Here is a 17213-nt window from a genome sequence, read left to right on the forward strand (position 1 = left end):
GGACCGAGCAGCCAATCACAGCGGAGAACAGCGGGTCTCCGTGGTAACGGTGGATCGTTGTGGGGAGGGGCAGCCTCGCGGAGAAACATCGGTGTGAAGATTTAAGTGGTTAACGTCAGTTTTTGATCGACGCACGGTGAGTTTATCTGCCCGGTTCTCCGTCCTGTCGGGCTTTACTGTGGGACACAACCAAGCAGAAATTGTTGTCGTTTTGTGTATGTTTGTGTTTGTTTTGTGTATCTTTGCAGTCATTTTATTGTCTCCGCGGGGCCCCCTGACTCCCTCGTCAAGTCCTTTCTCTAAACACGATTGGTCTGTTTTGCCGTCAGTGATGGCGGGGACGTCGAGACACGACCGAGAGATGGCGATGAATGCGAAGCGTCAGCTCTCCGGGTGTTCGGATCCGGTGGAGAGACTCCGGCTGCAGTGTCTGACCCGAGGCTCGTCTGGGATCAAAGGTCTGGGCAGGTAAGCTCCGCCCACATCACGCACCTGTTCACGCATTTACTTCCTTGTTCTTCGTTTCACCCAACCATGAAGACGGTCAGTGTCCTGCTGGTGTTTCCGTTCTGCTCCGAGTACTTCAGAGTACTTTAATATCAGAGTATTTTTGTTTCATGATGTCTCTGTATCTTCATGTCTTCTCATTGCTCCTTCGGTGGTTTAGCTCGCTGATGTTCAGTTTCTGAGCGTCCTGTAATACTCATGTCCCAACAGTACTTCACATGTCGTCGCAGTACTTTAAAACGTCGTCGCAGTACTTCACATGTTGTCGCAGTACTTTAAAACGTCGTCGCAGTACTTCACATGTCGTCGCAGTACTTTAAAACGTCGTCGCAGTACTTCACGTCGTCGCAGTACTTTAAAACGTTGTCGCAGTACTTCACATGTCGTCGCAGTACTTTAAAATGTCGTCGCAGTACTTCACATGTCATCGCAGTACTTTAAAACATCGTCGCAGTACTTCACGTCGTCGTAGTACTTTAAAACGTCGTCGCAGTACTTCACATGTCGTCGCAGTACTTTACACGTCGTCGCAGTACTTCACATGTCGTCGCAGTACTTTACACGTCGTCGCAGTACTTCACGTCATCGTAGTACTTTAAAACGTCGCAGTACTTCACGTCGTCGCAGTACTTTAAAACGTCGTCGCAGTACTTCACATGTCTTCGCAGTACTTTAAAATGTCGTCGCAGTACTTCACATGTCGTCGCAGTACTTTAAAATGTCGTCGCAGTACTTCACGTCGTCGCAGTACTTTAAAACGTCGTCGCAGTACTTTAAAACGTCGTCGCAGTACTTCACGTCATCGTAGTACTTTAAAACGTCGTTGCAGTACTTCACATGTCATCGCAGTACTTTAAAACATCGTCGCAGTACTTCACGTCGTCGCAGTACTTTAAAACGTAGTCGCAGTACTTCACATGTCGTCGCAGTACTTTAAAATGTCGTCGCAGTACTTCATGTCATCGCAGTACTTTAAAACGTCGTCGCAGTACTTCATGTCGTCGCAGTACTTTACACGTCCTCGCAGTACTTTAAAATGTCGTCGCAGTACTTCACATGTCGTCGCAGTACTTTAAAACGTCGTTGCAGTACTTCACATGTCATCGCAGTACTTTAAAACATCGTCGCAGTACTTCACGTCATCGTAGTACTTTAAAACGTCGTTGCAGTACTTCACATGTCATCGCAGTACTTTAAAACATCGTCGCAGTACTTCACGTCGTCGCAGTACTTTAAAACGTCGTCGCAGTACTTCACATGTCGTCGCAGTACTTTAAAATGTCGTCGCAGTACTTCATGTCATCGCAGTACTTTAAAACGTCGTCGCAGTACTTCATGTCGTCGCAGTACTTTACACGTCCTCGCAGTACTTTAAAATGTCGTCGCAGTACTTCACATGTCGTCGCAGTACTTTAAAACGTCGTTGCAGTACTTCACATGTCATCGCAGTACTTTAAAACATCGTCGCAGTACTTCACGTCGTCGCAGTACTTTAAAACGTCGTCGCAGTACTTCACATGTCGTCGCAGTACTTTAAAATGTCGTCGCAGTACTTCATGTCATCGCAGTACTTTAAAATGTCGTCGCAGTACTTCACATGTCGTCGCAGTACTTTAAAACGTCGTCGCAGTACTTCACGTCGTCGCAGTACTTTAAAACGTCGTTGCAGTACTTCACATGTCATCGCAGTACTTTAAAACATCGTCGCAGTACTTCACGTCGTCGCAGTACTTTAAAACGTCGTCGCAGTACTTCACGTCGTCGCAGTACTTTAAAATGTCGTCGCAGTACTTCATGTCATCGCAGTACTTTAAAATGTCGTCGCAGTACTTCACATGTCGTCGCAGTACTTTAAAACGTCGTCGCAGTACTTCACGTCGTCGCAGTACTTTAAAACGTCGTCGCAGTACTTTAAAACGTTGTCGCAGTACTTCACATGTCGTCGCAGTACTTTAAAACGTCGTCGCAGTATTTCACATGTCGTCGCAGTACTTTACACGTCCTCGCAGTACTTCTCACATCCGCACTGTACTTTACTACTTTACTGCACTACTTTATGTTAAAAGGCGACTTCACGGATTTTCAGCAGGTTTTCTGTCACTATATTAAAAAATTTTTAAAAAAGTACATCCTGACTCTTCCTGTTTGATAGAATCTTCAAAATAATGGATGATAACAACAACCGCTCGCTGGACTTCAAGGAGTTTCTGAAGGGGTTAAACGACTATGGGCTCATGGTGGAGAAAGACGAGGCCATGGCTCTGTTCCAGCACTTCGACCGGGACAGGAACGGGACCATCGACTTTGACGAGTTCCTCATTACTCTGAGGGTAAACACGGACAGCCTGTAAAAATGGCCGACATGACAGCTCCAAATATACTCCCAGGTTACAGTGCAGGTCATTAGTGCTGCCCCCTGGTGGCTACCTCCGGTACAGGTCATTATCGCTGCCCCCTGGTGGCTACCTCTGGTACAGGTCATTATCGCTGCCCCCTGGTGGCTGCCATTAGCCCCGCTGTTCCTTAAATGAACGGTCTAATTGATCGTCATCTGTTTTGAAAAGTCTGAATGTTCTGCAGCAAAGTTCACTTTAGGTTCTGAAGCTAACGCCATTAACAGGCTAATGCTAATGTCACAGCTAACAAGCTCAGAGCTCAAGCAGCCTGTGGGGACGGTAGCTGATATTTAGCTCGCTGGCTCGACAGCTAACAGTTACTAATCGTGTTAATCTGTAAGATGGTCAGCGTACAGTGAGCGTCCACGACAGTCCAACGCAGTCAAGGTGGCAGCTGGGCTACGTGAAGTTCAAGGGGTGTGGCCTCTTCTGTGGGCGGGGACAGTAAGCCAAGATGCCGGTCACTACGGCACACTCTCCGCTTGAAACGGCGTCACCAGAACAAGATGGCAGGAACATATCCGACAGGCCTTCAGTTTGTTTGGCGGGAGGAAGTGTAGACATGTCGGCCGGCTTCGTTTCCGGTGCGTGGGGTGAACGCTGCTTCCTGTGCAGGTGAGGACTCCTTCATGCTTTTCACTTCACCTTCTGTCAACTGCAGCCGCCGATGTCCAAGGCCCGGAAGGAGGTGGTCATGGAGGCTTTTCGGAAGCTGGACAAAACGGGAGATGGCGTCATCACCGTCGAAGACCTGCGGGGCGTTTACAACGCCAAATACCACCCCAAGTATCAGAACGGGGAGTGGACTGAGGATCAGGTGTTCAGGAAGTTCCTGGACAGCTTCGACTCTCCGTACGACAAAGATGGAAAGGTTAGTGTTGTAGACTCGGCGTGACCCCGCCAGGTTTGTCGGGATGGAAATGTTTCTGCAGGTCGGTCGGTCGGTCCGATCGGTTCCACCGGCACAGACCCGTTGTGGACCGTCCGTCGGAGGAACTGATGTGGCTGTGTGTTCCTCTCTGAAGGTGACGCATGAAGAGTTTCTGAATTATTATGCCGGCGTCAGCGCCTCCATCGATACCGACGTCTACTTTATTGTGATGATGAGAAACAGCTGGAAACTGTGACTTAGCATCGCTCCGGGTAAACAAGTTCTCGGTTCGGTGGTGGGAGGAGGGGCGGTGAAGGTTTCTGTCTCGTGGTGTTTTGTTAGAGAAGTGTGTGAGGGCTCCTGCTCGGTATCATGTGTGGTTTGTGTCATATACAGACAACCACACAGGATACAGCGCTCGATACGGGGGTGTTGGTATTTCTGAGCCCGAGCTCCACGTTTCTGTCTGATTTCTCTTCCTCCTGCGACTCCGCACGTCGATTCAGATCCACCAATCGTGAACACACAGCACTCACCGTTTCCTGTTAAGGGGACATGAATGTTTCCTCTGACTGACCCGAGTCCTTCGTCACACTTTTCTTTATTCCACGAAGACGAAGAGGAGAATCGAAATTTTAAAACTATTGTAACTGCTTTGGTCATGAAAGAGTCCACGCTTCGTCCTGATGTCCATATTCAAGTTTGCTGAGATAACATTGAACACCGTGAAAACTAGGAAATAAATAAGAGCATCGTTAAGCACAAAGGTTCAAACCACATAGAAACAAACACAATTTCCTGTTAATCGAAGTGTAACAGCACTTAACAAGGTAACTTCATCAATTATTACCGTGTTAGTCTGGTAGACCAGCAGTAGAATATCAGACGGGATCATAAAAGTCTCCTGTTTTGCCCGCCGTCTTGCATTTTTCTGGCGCCTTATAGAAAACTGCCGGGTCATATTGTTACGTGAATTATAAACAACTTTTTACAACTTCCTGAATATATAACAAGTTGACTTAGCTACCCCGAAATGACACCAGGCAAAATGTATTTTAACCACATCAAAGAGGAAAAATACTCGACAACACAAAATAAAAGCGATGAAACTCAAAACTTCCGGTGTTGTCATAGCAACGCGTACACGCCGGTCTACGCAGGGTCAGCTACAAATATCAAAACCTGAAAGGTCGAACTCTCGCGTGTGTCGTGCTGAATAATGAATCGTGTAGTACGGTTTAGTTCATATCATCATTTATTGTTCAGACTGTGGTCACACATTGACAGACATGTCATCAAGAGTGATATTACACACTTAACAGAGGCTCTTAACATAATGCGGCTAACATTAACTAGCATCAGCACTGATATTAGAGCATACTGGTGAAGCAGCAGCGTGATGTTACAGTGACGTTTTCTGACACATTCTGATGTGTAAATGTATTATGTAAAATGTAAATATTTAATTTAAATAAATGTAAATGCGTAAATAGATTCCTGCTGTATCTTCTGTTCAAACAGGAAGTCAGAAGGTTACAGAGGTTACAAAATAAAAGAAGGTTAAAGTTCCTTTTAGACTGAAAAACCCAAAGTCTTGCGTTTGCATCAACAGGGGGCGCTAACTCTCTTGTTTCTGTCCACTACTTCGGTTTCCTGTCTCCTCCTCTCTTAAGCGCCGTGATTGAACCTCCCGTCTTTCTGCTCCTCAGGTGACCAAAGAGGAGATTTTGAACTACTACAGTGGAGTCAGCGCCTCCATCGACAGCGACGTCTACTTTATTCTGATGATGAGAAACGCTTGGAAGCTCTGAGAGGAGGGTTCCTCTGAGGGCCGTCGTGCATTGTTCTACATTCACATAAATGGACATCACTTTAACTGATTATTGTTATGCTTGACGCCGATCAGATGTGTAGATGTTTGATCCGATAGGAGTCTTCCGCTGTCGCGTGATGAAGGTGGACACGGGGAAATGTAACCTTCATCATTTGTTGTAAATTGATGACGCATCATGATGACATAATAAAAAAAAAAAAAGTGGGTCTGACATCATGTCTGAGCGATGCCATCGAATGGAGTGTGTGGTGCGGTCAGCGCCGCTGACTCTGGAGGGAAATGTGACGCTCAGGTTTGTTAGTTCTGAGAATAAAGTGTATCCTTTGATGTGGGGAAACATGACGTTGCGTCTCAACGCTTCAGAAAAGCAGCATTGTGTTTGACATGTCCTTGACTACTGTCCAAACACAAACAAATAGCCGAGCCCGGTCGTGACGCCAACACAATTGACAACTGCCTGACAAGACTGCTCGTCATGATCAGACGTGTGAAGGAAACTACGGCTTTACTTACGACTCACCCGCAGGAGAACGCGGCAGCAGCAGCAGCAGCGTGGCTTTAGAGCAGCTTCAGAGGAGCTCACTGCTGTTTGTGTACGTTTAAGTTCACTGAAAAACTCCCTAAAGTTCCAAAACAGACGGTGACAAATAAAACAAATTCAAATGTTCCCACTGCGGCTGCGCTGAAAAGCAGCTGAACCTACACCTTAATCATTATTTAGAGAATACAAAGTGGAACCAGGAGGGCAGTAGGTGGTTGGTGTGGTCCTTTTGGAGGTCCTTCGAGATCTTGGCAGGTTTCTTTTAGGTGGTTTTAGTGGCGACTGAAGAAGTTGTAGAGGTTCTTTTGATGGTTCCTGTGCTCATCGAACAGTTGCTAGGGATCCATAAGGTCTTTCTTGTGGTTCTTTAGGGTGGTTCCAGTCAGTTAGGCAATTGGAAGGGTAATTTATGTGGTTTCATTGCTGAATTAGGAGGTTCTGGGGATCTTTTATGTGGTTCTAGTGGGCAGGTAGGGTTGTTTAGGAATCTCCTTGACATGGTTCTATCATCAATTAAGAGTTCAATCAGTTCTCGTAATCATTTGGGGGATTCTAGTGGCTACATAGGAGATTCTAGGGCTGTTCTATGTAGTTCTAGTTGTCAGGCAACAAATTCTAGGGATTCTTGAGGTGGTTCTAGTGGACCTGAAGGTGGTTCTCGTCAGTCAGTTGGCTAAAGGGATTATTGAAGTGGGTTTTTTGCAGTCCTTTGGGTGCTTCTAGTGATTCTTTGGGTGATACTACTACTTACATCTCTCCACGGTTCCACAGACTTAATCTATGTCTATGTCTGTCGGTTTGTGGTGGAATCACACCTTACTGCCACACTTTGTACCGAGATATTTCATTTGTCATTCATCTGTAAACCCCGCAGACGGACCGTCACACTCAGCTTTAACCAACAGGATGTCTGTAAGCTCGAGTTCTCTGAAAACATTCAAAAATCCTGTCATTTGTAGGAAATGACTGCACGAGGAGGTATGCCAGTATACAATGTATGAAAACACATTGCACTTATTAATTTAGCAACACAAGCAATATAATATAGTCTGCAGCTCCGCAAAAGATCTTTAAAGAGAACATAAAAATTTTCAAACGTTAGTATACAATATACATCTTCTGACTTCTTAAACACGAATGAAAGTGACTAAAGCTCCCTTCAACTCTGCCTGGAGACATTAAAGTGGTACCGGTCCTAAACTATGAAATCCATTTTGACAAAAAGCAACATTCAATTCCAGGTGACGGTACAAACCGGGAGAGTGGAACTCATCGTCGATATCGAAGTGTGGCACTTAGGGATGTTTTGATAGCAGTTCGGTCCCCAACCTGACGGAGGACAGTTCAGTTATGGAGCACAGCGCACCGGACAAGATAAAGCGATGACCCGGTGGTGGCGCTGGCGGAAATGTGAGAGAATCACAGAAGTGACCAGTCCAGTGGTTGGTGGATATGAGGCGGTCGACAGATGCTCGTCCAGGTCTCACATTTACCTCAGAGGTTGGAGGCGCAGCTGTCGACCCTCCTGAAGGGTAACTCCCATCCGGCCGTCTCCAGATCACCTTCACCTACTTGATCTGGTAGAAGCTGGACATGGTGACGTAGGCCTCCTCCTGCTGACTCCCTCCAAACACCTCCACCTCCATTCCTTCGGCGCACCGTTCGGGTGTGTGAGGTCTCTCCTCCAGCGGCGGGACGTGGACAGGGGATGGGCTGGTGCTCGGGAGGCTGTCCTCCCCATCAGAGGAGCTCAGCAGGGTGGAGAGCTCCAGCTCCTCCGTGGTAGCGCTGGTGGTGCTCCTGCAGTCGGAGCTCTGGGTGGAGCCGGGGTCAATCCAGGGACGACCGTCAGGATCATCGGTTGAAGGCTCCTCGCTGGTTGTTTTCTCCAGCGGGTCGACTCTGAGAGCACTGAACACCTCCGGCTTCAGGTTCAACAGGAGACCCTAAGAAACCAGAGACCAGACACACATGGCGTCATCATCACTGAGCGGCCAATCAACATCTGCATGTTAACTCGTCCTTCCAAACTTGATTATACGTTTTCTCCGTGGGAGGAGTTTGTTGGTCTGAAACTGTTCGCAGATAAAAAACACTCACTTTATTCGGCCTGCAGATGTGCACCAGCGTCTGTTTGGGATGCGGGATGCTCGGCCACATATAGCTGAATATTCTGTGACTAAAGAAGAAGAACTGATGAATGAAACTGGTTTGAATTCATGGCTTTTCATGACAGACAGCAAAGATGTCGTACTTGTTTTTCCAGAAGACGACCACACTGGAGGCCAGCGCCACCACCGAGACGAAACATACGATCAGTATAAAGGCCTCGCTGTCCCCCGTCTGGGCTTGGACCCCTGAAGACAGGAAGAAGTTCAGTTGGCAGGGTTCAGGTTCTGACTGCAGGGTTCAGGACTGGATCCTGGTTCTTACCGGCTGGAGTGCAGAAGCTGTAGGTTTCGCTCCACTCGCTCCAGGTACCCGGCAGGAACGTCAGCGGGATCGCTCGCACTTTGACTCGATACTCTGTGTTTTTGTGGAGGTGCTTCAGGTCCACTGGCAGGAAGTCCTTCGCCGAGAGGTTTTCAATCTGGGGTCAGAGAAAAGAAACTTCAGTCCTCATTTACAGAAACATCATCAAACATCAAAACGACCGATGACTGAAGATTAGCAGTAAAAACACTCGCTGGACGAGCAACGTTAAGGCTTCCAAAAATCCCATAATGCAACACTCTGGAGGAGTCAGAAACAATACCTTACGTGAAACAGGAAACTGGTCTCACCTTTTCAAATCCCGGGCTGCTCCCTGTGGCGAAGATGTGCAGCTGGAACATCTGGTTTTCTACTTTCAGGAAGTCGTTTTGGTACGGAGTCTGAATCTGGATCACGGCTTGCTGCGACTGCTGGTCGAAGGTGACGTTCTTCACCTTAGGACTCCTGGGTTTCACTGCAGCGACAGGACAAACAGCCAGAGGGCGGTAATGAGAGCAGCACTCGGCAGGAAGTTCATCTCAGTTGGTCTCAAACAGCAGACTCAAAAACCAATTGGTTTGTGAATGGCCTTCATTCACAGCATTTTGTTTTTTGTGTCGCCAGAAGTGACCATGTTTGGATGAGCTGCGGAGGAGCCAGGACACTATTCCCCGCCCACTTATACCAAAAACCTGACTGCACCTCAGGCCTCAGTCAAAGAGCCCCACCCCCAAACATAGTTGTGTTTGAGTGCTAATATCTAATCAATGCTGGAATTATTTTCAGAAAGACCACTAAAACACTGATCAGAAAGAGGAAATTTAGCTAATGACACCATAATGACTCATGGAAAACTTTTACTGACTTTGTATTTTAGTAGAGTTGATGCTCTTTGAATGGGAGTGTATTGGAGCCAGAGTTTATTTGGAGCCCCAGTGGCCCTCAGTGGTATTACATTTTGTATTTCAGGAGAGAACTTGATCCGAAGCTGCATGTTTACTGTGTATATTGGGTAAATATGAGTCAAGAGAACGGTTACCTATTTTACTCAGGTCGATTGCTGTTGAAATGTCACCCCCTCTCTTCAGGTGGACGGTCAGATTCAGATCCATCAGAGGCATCAGGTGTTCGGAGCTCACCGTGGCCCCGGAGACCTGCAAACACTTCGTCTTCGCCAAGCTCTCCCATTGGGTGTAACTGAACACAACAACAGGTTTCTGTCAGGACCAGAGAGTCCCCCAAGAGTCTCCCAAGGACCCAGGAGTCCTCCAAGAATCCAGGAGTCCCCCGAGGACCCCTGAGTCCCCCGAGGACCCCTGAGTACCCTGAGGAGCCCTGAGTCCTCTACTCCAGAGAGTCCTTTGCGTTGCGGCCGGGTACTACGTGGTATTTAAAATGTTTACCACAGGCTCATGCCTTCGATGCCGTCTTCGTCGTCCTCATCATCGTCGTCCTGGTCAGGGCCTCGGGCTGCGAGCAGCTCGCAGGTCAGGCTGCATCTCTCGGTGGTGATGTCGGAGGTGCAGCTGATTCTGGACTCTGACAGGAAACAGGAAGTTGAACACCTCGTCAAAGAACAGACCACGACAGAGAATGTAAACATCAGTGTGAAGCTGCGTCCTCCTGTGTCCATGACAACAAAACAGACACCGGGGTGCATTGGTGCTCTTTTAATCAATGAGTGACGCTCCTATCCCAAACCTGGACCACCTGTTGTTATTGTTATTTAATTTCTGACGGATCAAATGAACACATGAATCAGTTTGTCAAGAAGCTCACAGAAAACTTGATCTACAGATAAAACACACCCGCAGTTACCATGACGACTGCACGCTCTCTTAAACCTGGGGCATCGTATGGGAGATAAAACTACACATTTTAGAGAGGCCTTTTATTTTGACAGTCCTGCAGTTTAATCTGAAGTGTGGAGGATTATCTTTGTAACTTGTAAATCTGTAACTCCATCTGATGTTTATAACACAGCTGTGAGCAGATGAAGAGTTCATTGATGAGTTTGTGAATAAACACTTCTCTCTGCTGACTATAAACTACACAGTGAAACATGCAACACAGTGGCAAACATGTCCCAACTTTTTTGAAACACATTGCTGCCATCAAATTCTAAATTTACATATATCTTTCAAAAAACAATAATATGTCTCAGTTTCAACATTCGATGTGTTGTTTTTGGACTGTTTTCAATTAAATATGAGTTTACATGAAATACAAATGATCCCATTCTCTTTTTATTTACATTTCACACAGCTTCCCAGCTTTTTTTTTTGGAAAAAGGGTTTAAGCAAGTTCAGGGTCTCTTCTGGTGTTCTGATCCGGATCACACATGCAGGACCTGATTGGTTCAGAGCTGAGGGGGCGGAGCGAAGCACTTCCCGTCAGCCTGTGTACATTATTTTCTTTCTCTTTTTTATGATTTAATTTATTTTTTATGATTTGTTTATGATGGCCATCCCATCTTGAAAATAAAACAAAATCGTCACAACGGTAGATCTTTATTTCTTGCTGCCATCCACTTGCTGCATGTGACGCGAAACACATTGAAGGCCGCTGATTGGTCACTGCGGAATCAACATTTCTGGCGCTGAATTGTGATGTCGTCGATGTTTTTAATTTCGGCTAGTTTTATCTCACATGTTAGCAACAATTGAACAGTTAAAGCAGGCTTTAAAAAAAATTTTAAAAAAAAAAGAAGAAGAAGAAGAAGGAAGAAACCGTGAAGCTTCAGCCGGGTGCAGCGCGAGCTTCACGTCCGTGATCCACCTCTTCGCTCCAGGAGGAATCTGCAACACGCGGCAGCCTTTATCGACGGTATGCGGCAGTTTAGCCTCTAAGGACGATATTGGTGCCACAAATGAACTTCAACTCGGTAGGTCATTTTATTTTCTCAGCGGGTTTTTGATCGCTTATTTTTTTTTTTGCAGCTCGTTTCGGTCTTGCTGTTGCGTATGTTTGTCGCTATCTTTATGCTTTACTGTTTTTTTTATTATTTTTTTTATAATGCGGCTGCTAAACGAGAGCTGTTTTCTTCTCGTAGTTTCTTGCACGTTTCTCTGGTATGTTGATATAGTGACTTTTACAGTTTATTTACCTGGCCGTCGTTGCCTTTCAGAAAACCAAGCGGCAAGTAGAAGTGACGTCACCGTTGGTTTCTGAACGATGAAGCGTCCAGTTCGTGCCCTCTTGCTAGTTTTTTTTTAAATTTGCATTTTTTTATTTTTTTTTTAGATGCTTGATTGAAACTCTACAAACATATAAGTACAAGAACAGCGAATATAACGGAACGTAAGAAGAACAATGCATTGTAACGCTAGGGGGCGCCAGCTTGCTGGTATGGTAGTGACCATATTTGGGAGAATTGGGGACGTGATCCGCCCACCGATAGCCATAACCTCACTGCACCACCAATCTGTCAATCAAACAGATTTTATAGTTAAATGATGGGATTATTTTCAGATGGACGGCCAGAACACTAATTTGGAAGAGTGAATTTGGCGAGTGACATACAGGATACTTGTGGAAATTTTTTCTTGACTAAACATTTTATGAGAAGTTGAATAGAGGTCGATGGAAACCAGTGCTTTTTGAAGCCAACCTCGAGCAGCACTTGGTGCACTTCTACCTAGTGTTTTTTTTTTGAGACGGAAACTACGTCTACTTATACAAACAGTCTATGCTGGGTATCTAGACAGTAAAGGTAGCCTACGTGCAGGCGGTTCTTGTACGTACTATGAAATATAATCCTGGTGATGCCACTGGAGAGAAGTGAGTCAGACTGATCTGATTCTGAGAAGACTGATTATAAAACACATCTGTTTCTGCACATGATGAAGATAATGGCAAAGAGGAGGCTGTTTTCCTGTGAGTCCACTGAGACGACGAGTTTCTGGGAGGTTTTAAAGGATCAGATGCTCCCCTGTCTGACGTTTTAACAGTTTCAGCTTTTTATGGAGGTCTTGTTTGCGTTACCTCTGACCCACCGTGACCTCTGACCCAGCTCCTCCCCCATCCCCACCCCCGAGACCCCAAACTTCATCTTCACTTTTTGACACTGACCTGTTTCAGTTGAACATGTGAAGCGCTCTATCAAAGGCAGAATATATAAGAGCAGACTGTTCACCGTTAACCGCATGCTACAGACAGTTTAAATGATCGTCTCACCTACGTCCCCGTCTCTGCCCCCGTCCCCGTGTCCGCTCTGAGCCTCGGCTGCAGCCTGCAGCAGCAGCAGCAGCGCAGGGATCCTCCAGACCAACAGCATCTCCTGCAGACACAAACTCACCTTCATCAGCAGCTCGCAGCTTTTTCTTCTCTGCAGGCTGAGAGGAAGAGGGCGGAGCCTGACTGCAGAGGAAGGGGGGTGGGTGGGGGGTGTTAGGTTAGACAAGGTCTGACAGGATGTTTTGTAAATCAGAAACATCTGTAATGAGAACACGGTGGATCAGGGACTGTACAGAGAACATGTTCTTACAGGTGGTTAAACAAACTGGTTCTAATGGCATCTATTTAACTTTTACTAGAACAAAACTGGTTCTGATAGCTTCCATTTAACTTTTACTAGAACAAACTGGTTCTGATGGCTTCTATTTAAATTGAACTGGAATAAACTGATTCTACAGTGAATACAGTGAAGACAGTGACGATAGTGAAGTGCCTTGGCAGCTGGTGGTGACCAAACACGGAGCTAAAATGGGGAACATGGACTCACATTCATCAGCTGTACTCAAATAAAACAATATGTCACTCTGCGCCAGCTCGATGTGGAAATAAAACAGCTACTTGTACAGCCGACAGAGAGCCTCATGGGTAATATACTGTTCGCACTCACCGACGAATTAAAACTAGGACATAAGCGTAATCCCAGGAAGTCCTCGGTGATCAACACAGACTGAAACGAAGAGATTGGCTGACTGCGGCCTCTCTATAAACCTGGGGTGACTGGTAGAATCACTACCGAGTCCAGAGGCTCCAGTGAAAGAACTTTTATTCAACTTAGTTGGTCATAGGGGGGGTTTACTCGCATTCGTGTGTTAAGTGTGTAGGTGTGTGTTTTCTGAAACAGAAGAAGAACACACAACGTGAGAATAATGTAACTTAATAAAGAATAATTTAATGGTAACGCGACGTCACGTGGCATAACTAACACAAAGTGTCGACATGAATTCAAGAAACAAAAACACAGCCAGGACACTTGAAACAGTGAGACTGAGGAACACGTATCATACATCCGTGATTAACTAAACAAGATCACAACGGAGCGCTGGAGGAAGCACGCAGTGTGTTAATAAGCAGAATGGATGGATGCTTACATTGCGCGAGCATTCGGCATTACAGGCTACAACAAACAACATGATTAAGGACTAATACCGTAAGAGTGACTGTAACGTTGTATCTGCAGTCGTGTTACTTCACCTCGGGCGTATTGTGACAGAGGAGAGCTGCCCTGCACAGGTATGCAGGCTCGCACAGGTATACAGGCTCACACCTGCGCGATGGAACGTACCACTCCGAGCGGGTGTGGCGGAATAGTCCAAGTGAGCCTGGCCTTTTCAACACGGACGGAGGAAGAACCACGTCAGCAAGATGGCAATTAGAGCCTAGTGGTCGAACTGCGTCATTACAATGTCCATATTCAGAGAGTGTGTCCCGCAAAGTTGCTTTTGTCTCCTCCTACTGCCACTAAGAGTAATGACACAAACAGCCGGCTGTAAAACTGTGGATGAACTGGAAAGATGGAAAAATAAAATTAAATGGTCAATAATCTGATCAATCTCATGTCCTCCCTGTTTCTGGGAGGGAGATGACGTCAGAGCAGCGTCTTCCTCAGTCAAACAAGCAATGAAGTTGTGACAGGAACAACAAGCCACTTCCTGTCAGCTTACTGATCTGGTTCTTTTCAAACGAGGCCGCCGACTTCAACACTGTGTTTACCGCGAGTGTGTTTTAAAAAAAAATTTGGATGCTTAATTTATGAAGAACCCATCAGGTTTCTCTTCAGAGGGGATTTTAGTGTGTCAGAAGCCAAAGCCGCAGCAGCAGCATGTTCACCTCACTTTGATTCTCAGTTACACCATATGTTCCATTTTGGGAAGCAGGGAATTCTGGGAATACACAGCTGCAATACACCTGCTGCCTCCACCTGTTGTCTGTCGAGTGGACGGTGTGAAAACTGTCTATCTAGCGTGTTCAACGGCAGGCAGAGTGGATGTATATTTACTTGACGTCTTTGGGTCATTCATAAACTAATTGAATTATTTTGGCTTTCTAATAGTTCGGTTTTATACCGCTATTTTTTATTTTTTTTTACGGTAAAGTCCATGGCGAGTGTCACTTGTACGATTTAATTACTGCCATGTGGTAACAGGATGACTTGGCGCGTTTCAAGGAAACCGCAACAAAAGATAAAAATGAGCTTGAGCTATGGAAACTGTTGCGATCTCGCCAGCTATATTCGGTGAAGCCTGTGATTTTAGTTTAGGCCTGCGTCGTTTTCTGGGTTCTGCAGACATATCTTCTGTTGTCGTTTTCTGAGTTCTGCAGACTTGTCTTCTGTTGTCGTTTTCTGAGTTCTGCAGACTTGTCTTCTGTTGTCGTTTTCTGAGTTCTGCAGACTTGTCTTCTGTTGTCGTTTTCTGGGTTCTGCAGACGCGTCTTCTGTTGTCGTTTTCTGGGTTCTGCAGACTTGTCTTCTGTTGTCGTTTTCTGAGTTCTGCAGACTTGTCTTCCCCAGCCGTTTTATGCGAGTGTGGCGAGGCGGGTGGAGATGGAGCCCGGTGGGTACCAGGCTGAGGGGTTGGTGGGCGTCGAGCTCTCGATTGTGGGCGGCGGCGGCTGTGGTTAACGTTGTGTTCTCAGCGTTTCTCAGGGAACAAGTGGAAATTTTTTTTTATGGAAGGCAGGAGATGCCGTGTTTCGCTCGTAGTGTGGTGGGAGATGCTGAGTAAGAGGCCGTCCTCAGTCCTCCGTCCTCGTCATTAATTAAAGGTCCTCTGTGAGACACCGCAAAGAGTTAAAAATCCTGAATGAGTCTTCCGACGGCTCTCTGCCGTCTCTGCTGCAGCAGCTCGTCTCCGCCTCCACCCTAACCACACGCCTGAGGTTTCTTTTTTTTTTTTTTTTTATCTCCGCTCAGCATCAAAACATCTTCAGCTGTGGTTTCTGTTCGCTCGCCTGCTTCTCAGGCTCTGATGGGAATCTTGACGAGGCACCTGTATAGGCTGTGTCTGTGATCCTGGCGGTTCAGGAGCCCGGCAGCTGAGAGACGGGGGCCATCGCAGGGGGCCTTGACCGTCAGTTACATGTATACAACACGTTCCTGACTGAACAAACACGTCTGACCTCAGAGGATGTGTGTCTGTCGTCGGCCGCTCTGTATGAAGCCAGGTGGATCTGACTCGATCTGATTGGAAAGCCGACGATACGCCGCCTCGACCACCAATAGCCTTAACCACCGATAGCCTTAACCACCGGTAGCCTTAACCACCGATAGCCTTAACCACAGGCCTGTCAATCAAACAGACACGTCCGCTCCAAAAAACACAGCTTTTTGAGGCCGAACATTGATTTAATGACGTGATTGTTAACAAACACCGAAATAATTTGTGGAAAAATTTATAGATTTTATGGGAGAAGTTTAATGGGAGTCTATGGAGGCTTTTTGGAGCCAACCGTTAGTGGCCCTTGGTGGTATCGCAGCTTAAGGCACTTCTGCATCGGCCGGATTTTTTCCGACACGGGAGCGACGTCCACTTTTATTTACAGTCTGTGGATGGAGGTCATTCTCGGTGAAGCTGCGTTTCAAAACAGTAGAGTAATAAAAAAACATAAAACCTGGTGGAGTCGGGCGGCGGCGGACCTGCAGCGTGCTGCAGTGTTGCACACTCTGCAAACAGAGGTTAGAGTGAGACATGCTGAGACACGACTCGTCACCACATCCTCTTGCTCAGTGTCTTCATCCTTTAAAAACAACTCTTCTCCAACCAGAACATGACAATTGAAGCCGCTGCTCCTTCAGTCGAGGTGTTTCAGCATCTGATCGGGATCCTCCTGGACGACCGTCCATCTGAGGTTTTCTGGACACGTCCAGCTGGTAGGAAACCCCGGGGGGTAGTCCCAGAAGACACTAGGTCCGGGAACGCCCCGGGATTCTCCCAGAGGACCTACCACCGAGATCCGACCATCAGATCAGAGGCAGAGGATGGATGGCTGGATGATGGATATATGATGGATGGATGGGCCACAGAAAATCTAATATTTATTAAGTATTGGTACAAATGGAGCCAACTATCTGAACCAATTCTCTAATCAGAAGCCTTAATTTGTGTCAGTCCAATAGAAAACAGGTCAGCTGACCTTCATTGTCATGGTTACAGTAACAGGAAACAGCGGCCTCTGTGTCGAATCATATCATCACCACATTATTAACTGTAAACATTCAGTGTGTGTGCGTGTGTGTGCGCGTATGTGTGTGTGTGTGTGTGTGTCTGTCTGTGTGTGTGTCTGTCTGTCTGTATGGGTGTCTGTGTGCCACCTGAGCGACAGGTAAACCACAGACGGCCTCACACACACACAGACAAA

At 46.5% G+C, this 17213-nt stretch overlaps 2 protein-coding genes across 4 annotated transcripts; one reads left to right on the forward strand and one right to left on the reverse strand.

Moving 5' to 3' along the window:
- Positions 1–34: 34 nt before the first annotated feature.
- Positions 35–5813, forward strand: capslb (calcyphosine-like b). Of its 2 annotated transcripts, XM_069167772.1 has the most exons (6): positions 35–136; positions 330–468; positions 2660–2837; positions 3565–3774; positions 3929–4046; positions 5484–5570. In XM_069167772.1, the coding sequence occupies exons 2-5, from the start codon at positions 332–334 to the stop codon at positions 4028–4030; spliced, it is 627 nt and encodes a 208-aa protein (XP_069023873.1). In that variant the 5' UTR covers positions 35–136; positions 330–331; the 3' UTR covers positions 4031–4046; positions 5484–5570. The 2 variants fall into 2 exon arrangements, with proteins under 2 accessions (XP_069023873.1, XP_069023864.1); XM_069167763.1 differs by lacking the exon at positions 3929–4046 and having other exon boundaries at positions 5484–5813.
- Positions 5814–5832: 19 nt separating this feature from the next.
- il7r (interleukin 7 receptor) lies at positions 5833–14049 on the reverse strand. Of its 2 annotated transcripts, XM_069167751.1 has the most exons (9): positions 14004–14049; positions 12798–12900; positions 10025–10160; positions 9661–9818; positions 8933–9096; positions 8583–8739; positions 8404–8506; positions 8250–8328; positions 5833–8095 (listed from the first exon to the last, which is right to left on the reverse strand). In XM_069167751.1, the coding sequence occupies exons 2-9, from the start codon at positions 12895–12897 to the stop codon at positions 7718–7720; spliced, it is 1275 nt and encodes a 424-aa protein (XP_069023852.1). In that variant the 5' UTR covers positions 12898–12900; positions 14004–14049; the 3' UTR covers positions 5833–7717. The 2 variants fall into 2 exon arrangements, with proteins under 2 accessions (XP_069023852.1, XP_069023847.1); XM_069167746.1 differs by lacking the exons at positions 12798–12900; positions 14004–14049 and having other exon boundaries at positions 10025–12665.
- Between the last annotated feature and the right edge of the window lie 3164 nt (positions 14050–17213).

The sequence above is a fragment of the Embiotoca jacksoni genome, unplaced genomic scaffold (genome assembly GCF_022577435.1).
Source record: "Embiotoca jacksoni isolate LCO1_2020_lvr unplaced genomic scaffold, fEmbJac1.0.p SCAF_10, whole genome shotgun sequence".
Classification (NCBI taxonomy): Eukaryota; Metazoa; Chordata; class Actinopteri; family Embiotocidae; genus Embiotoca; species Embiotoca jacksoni.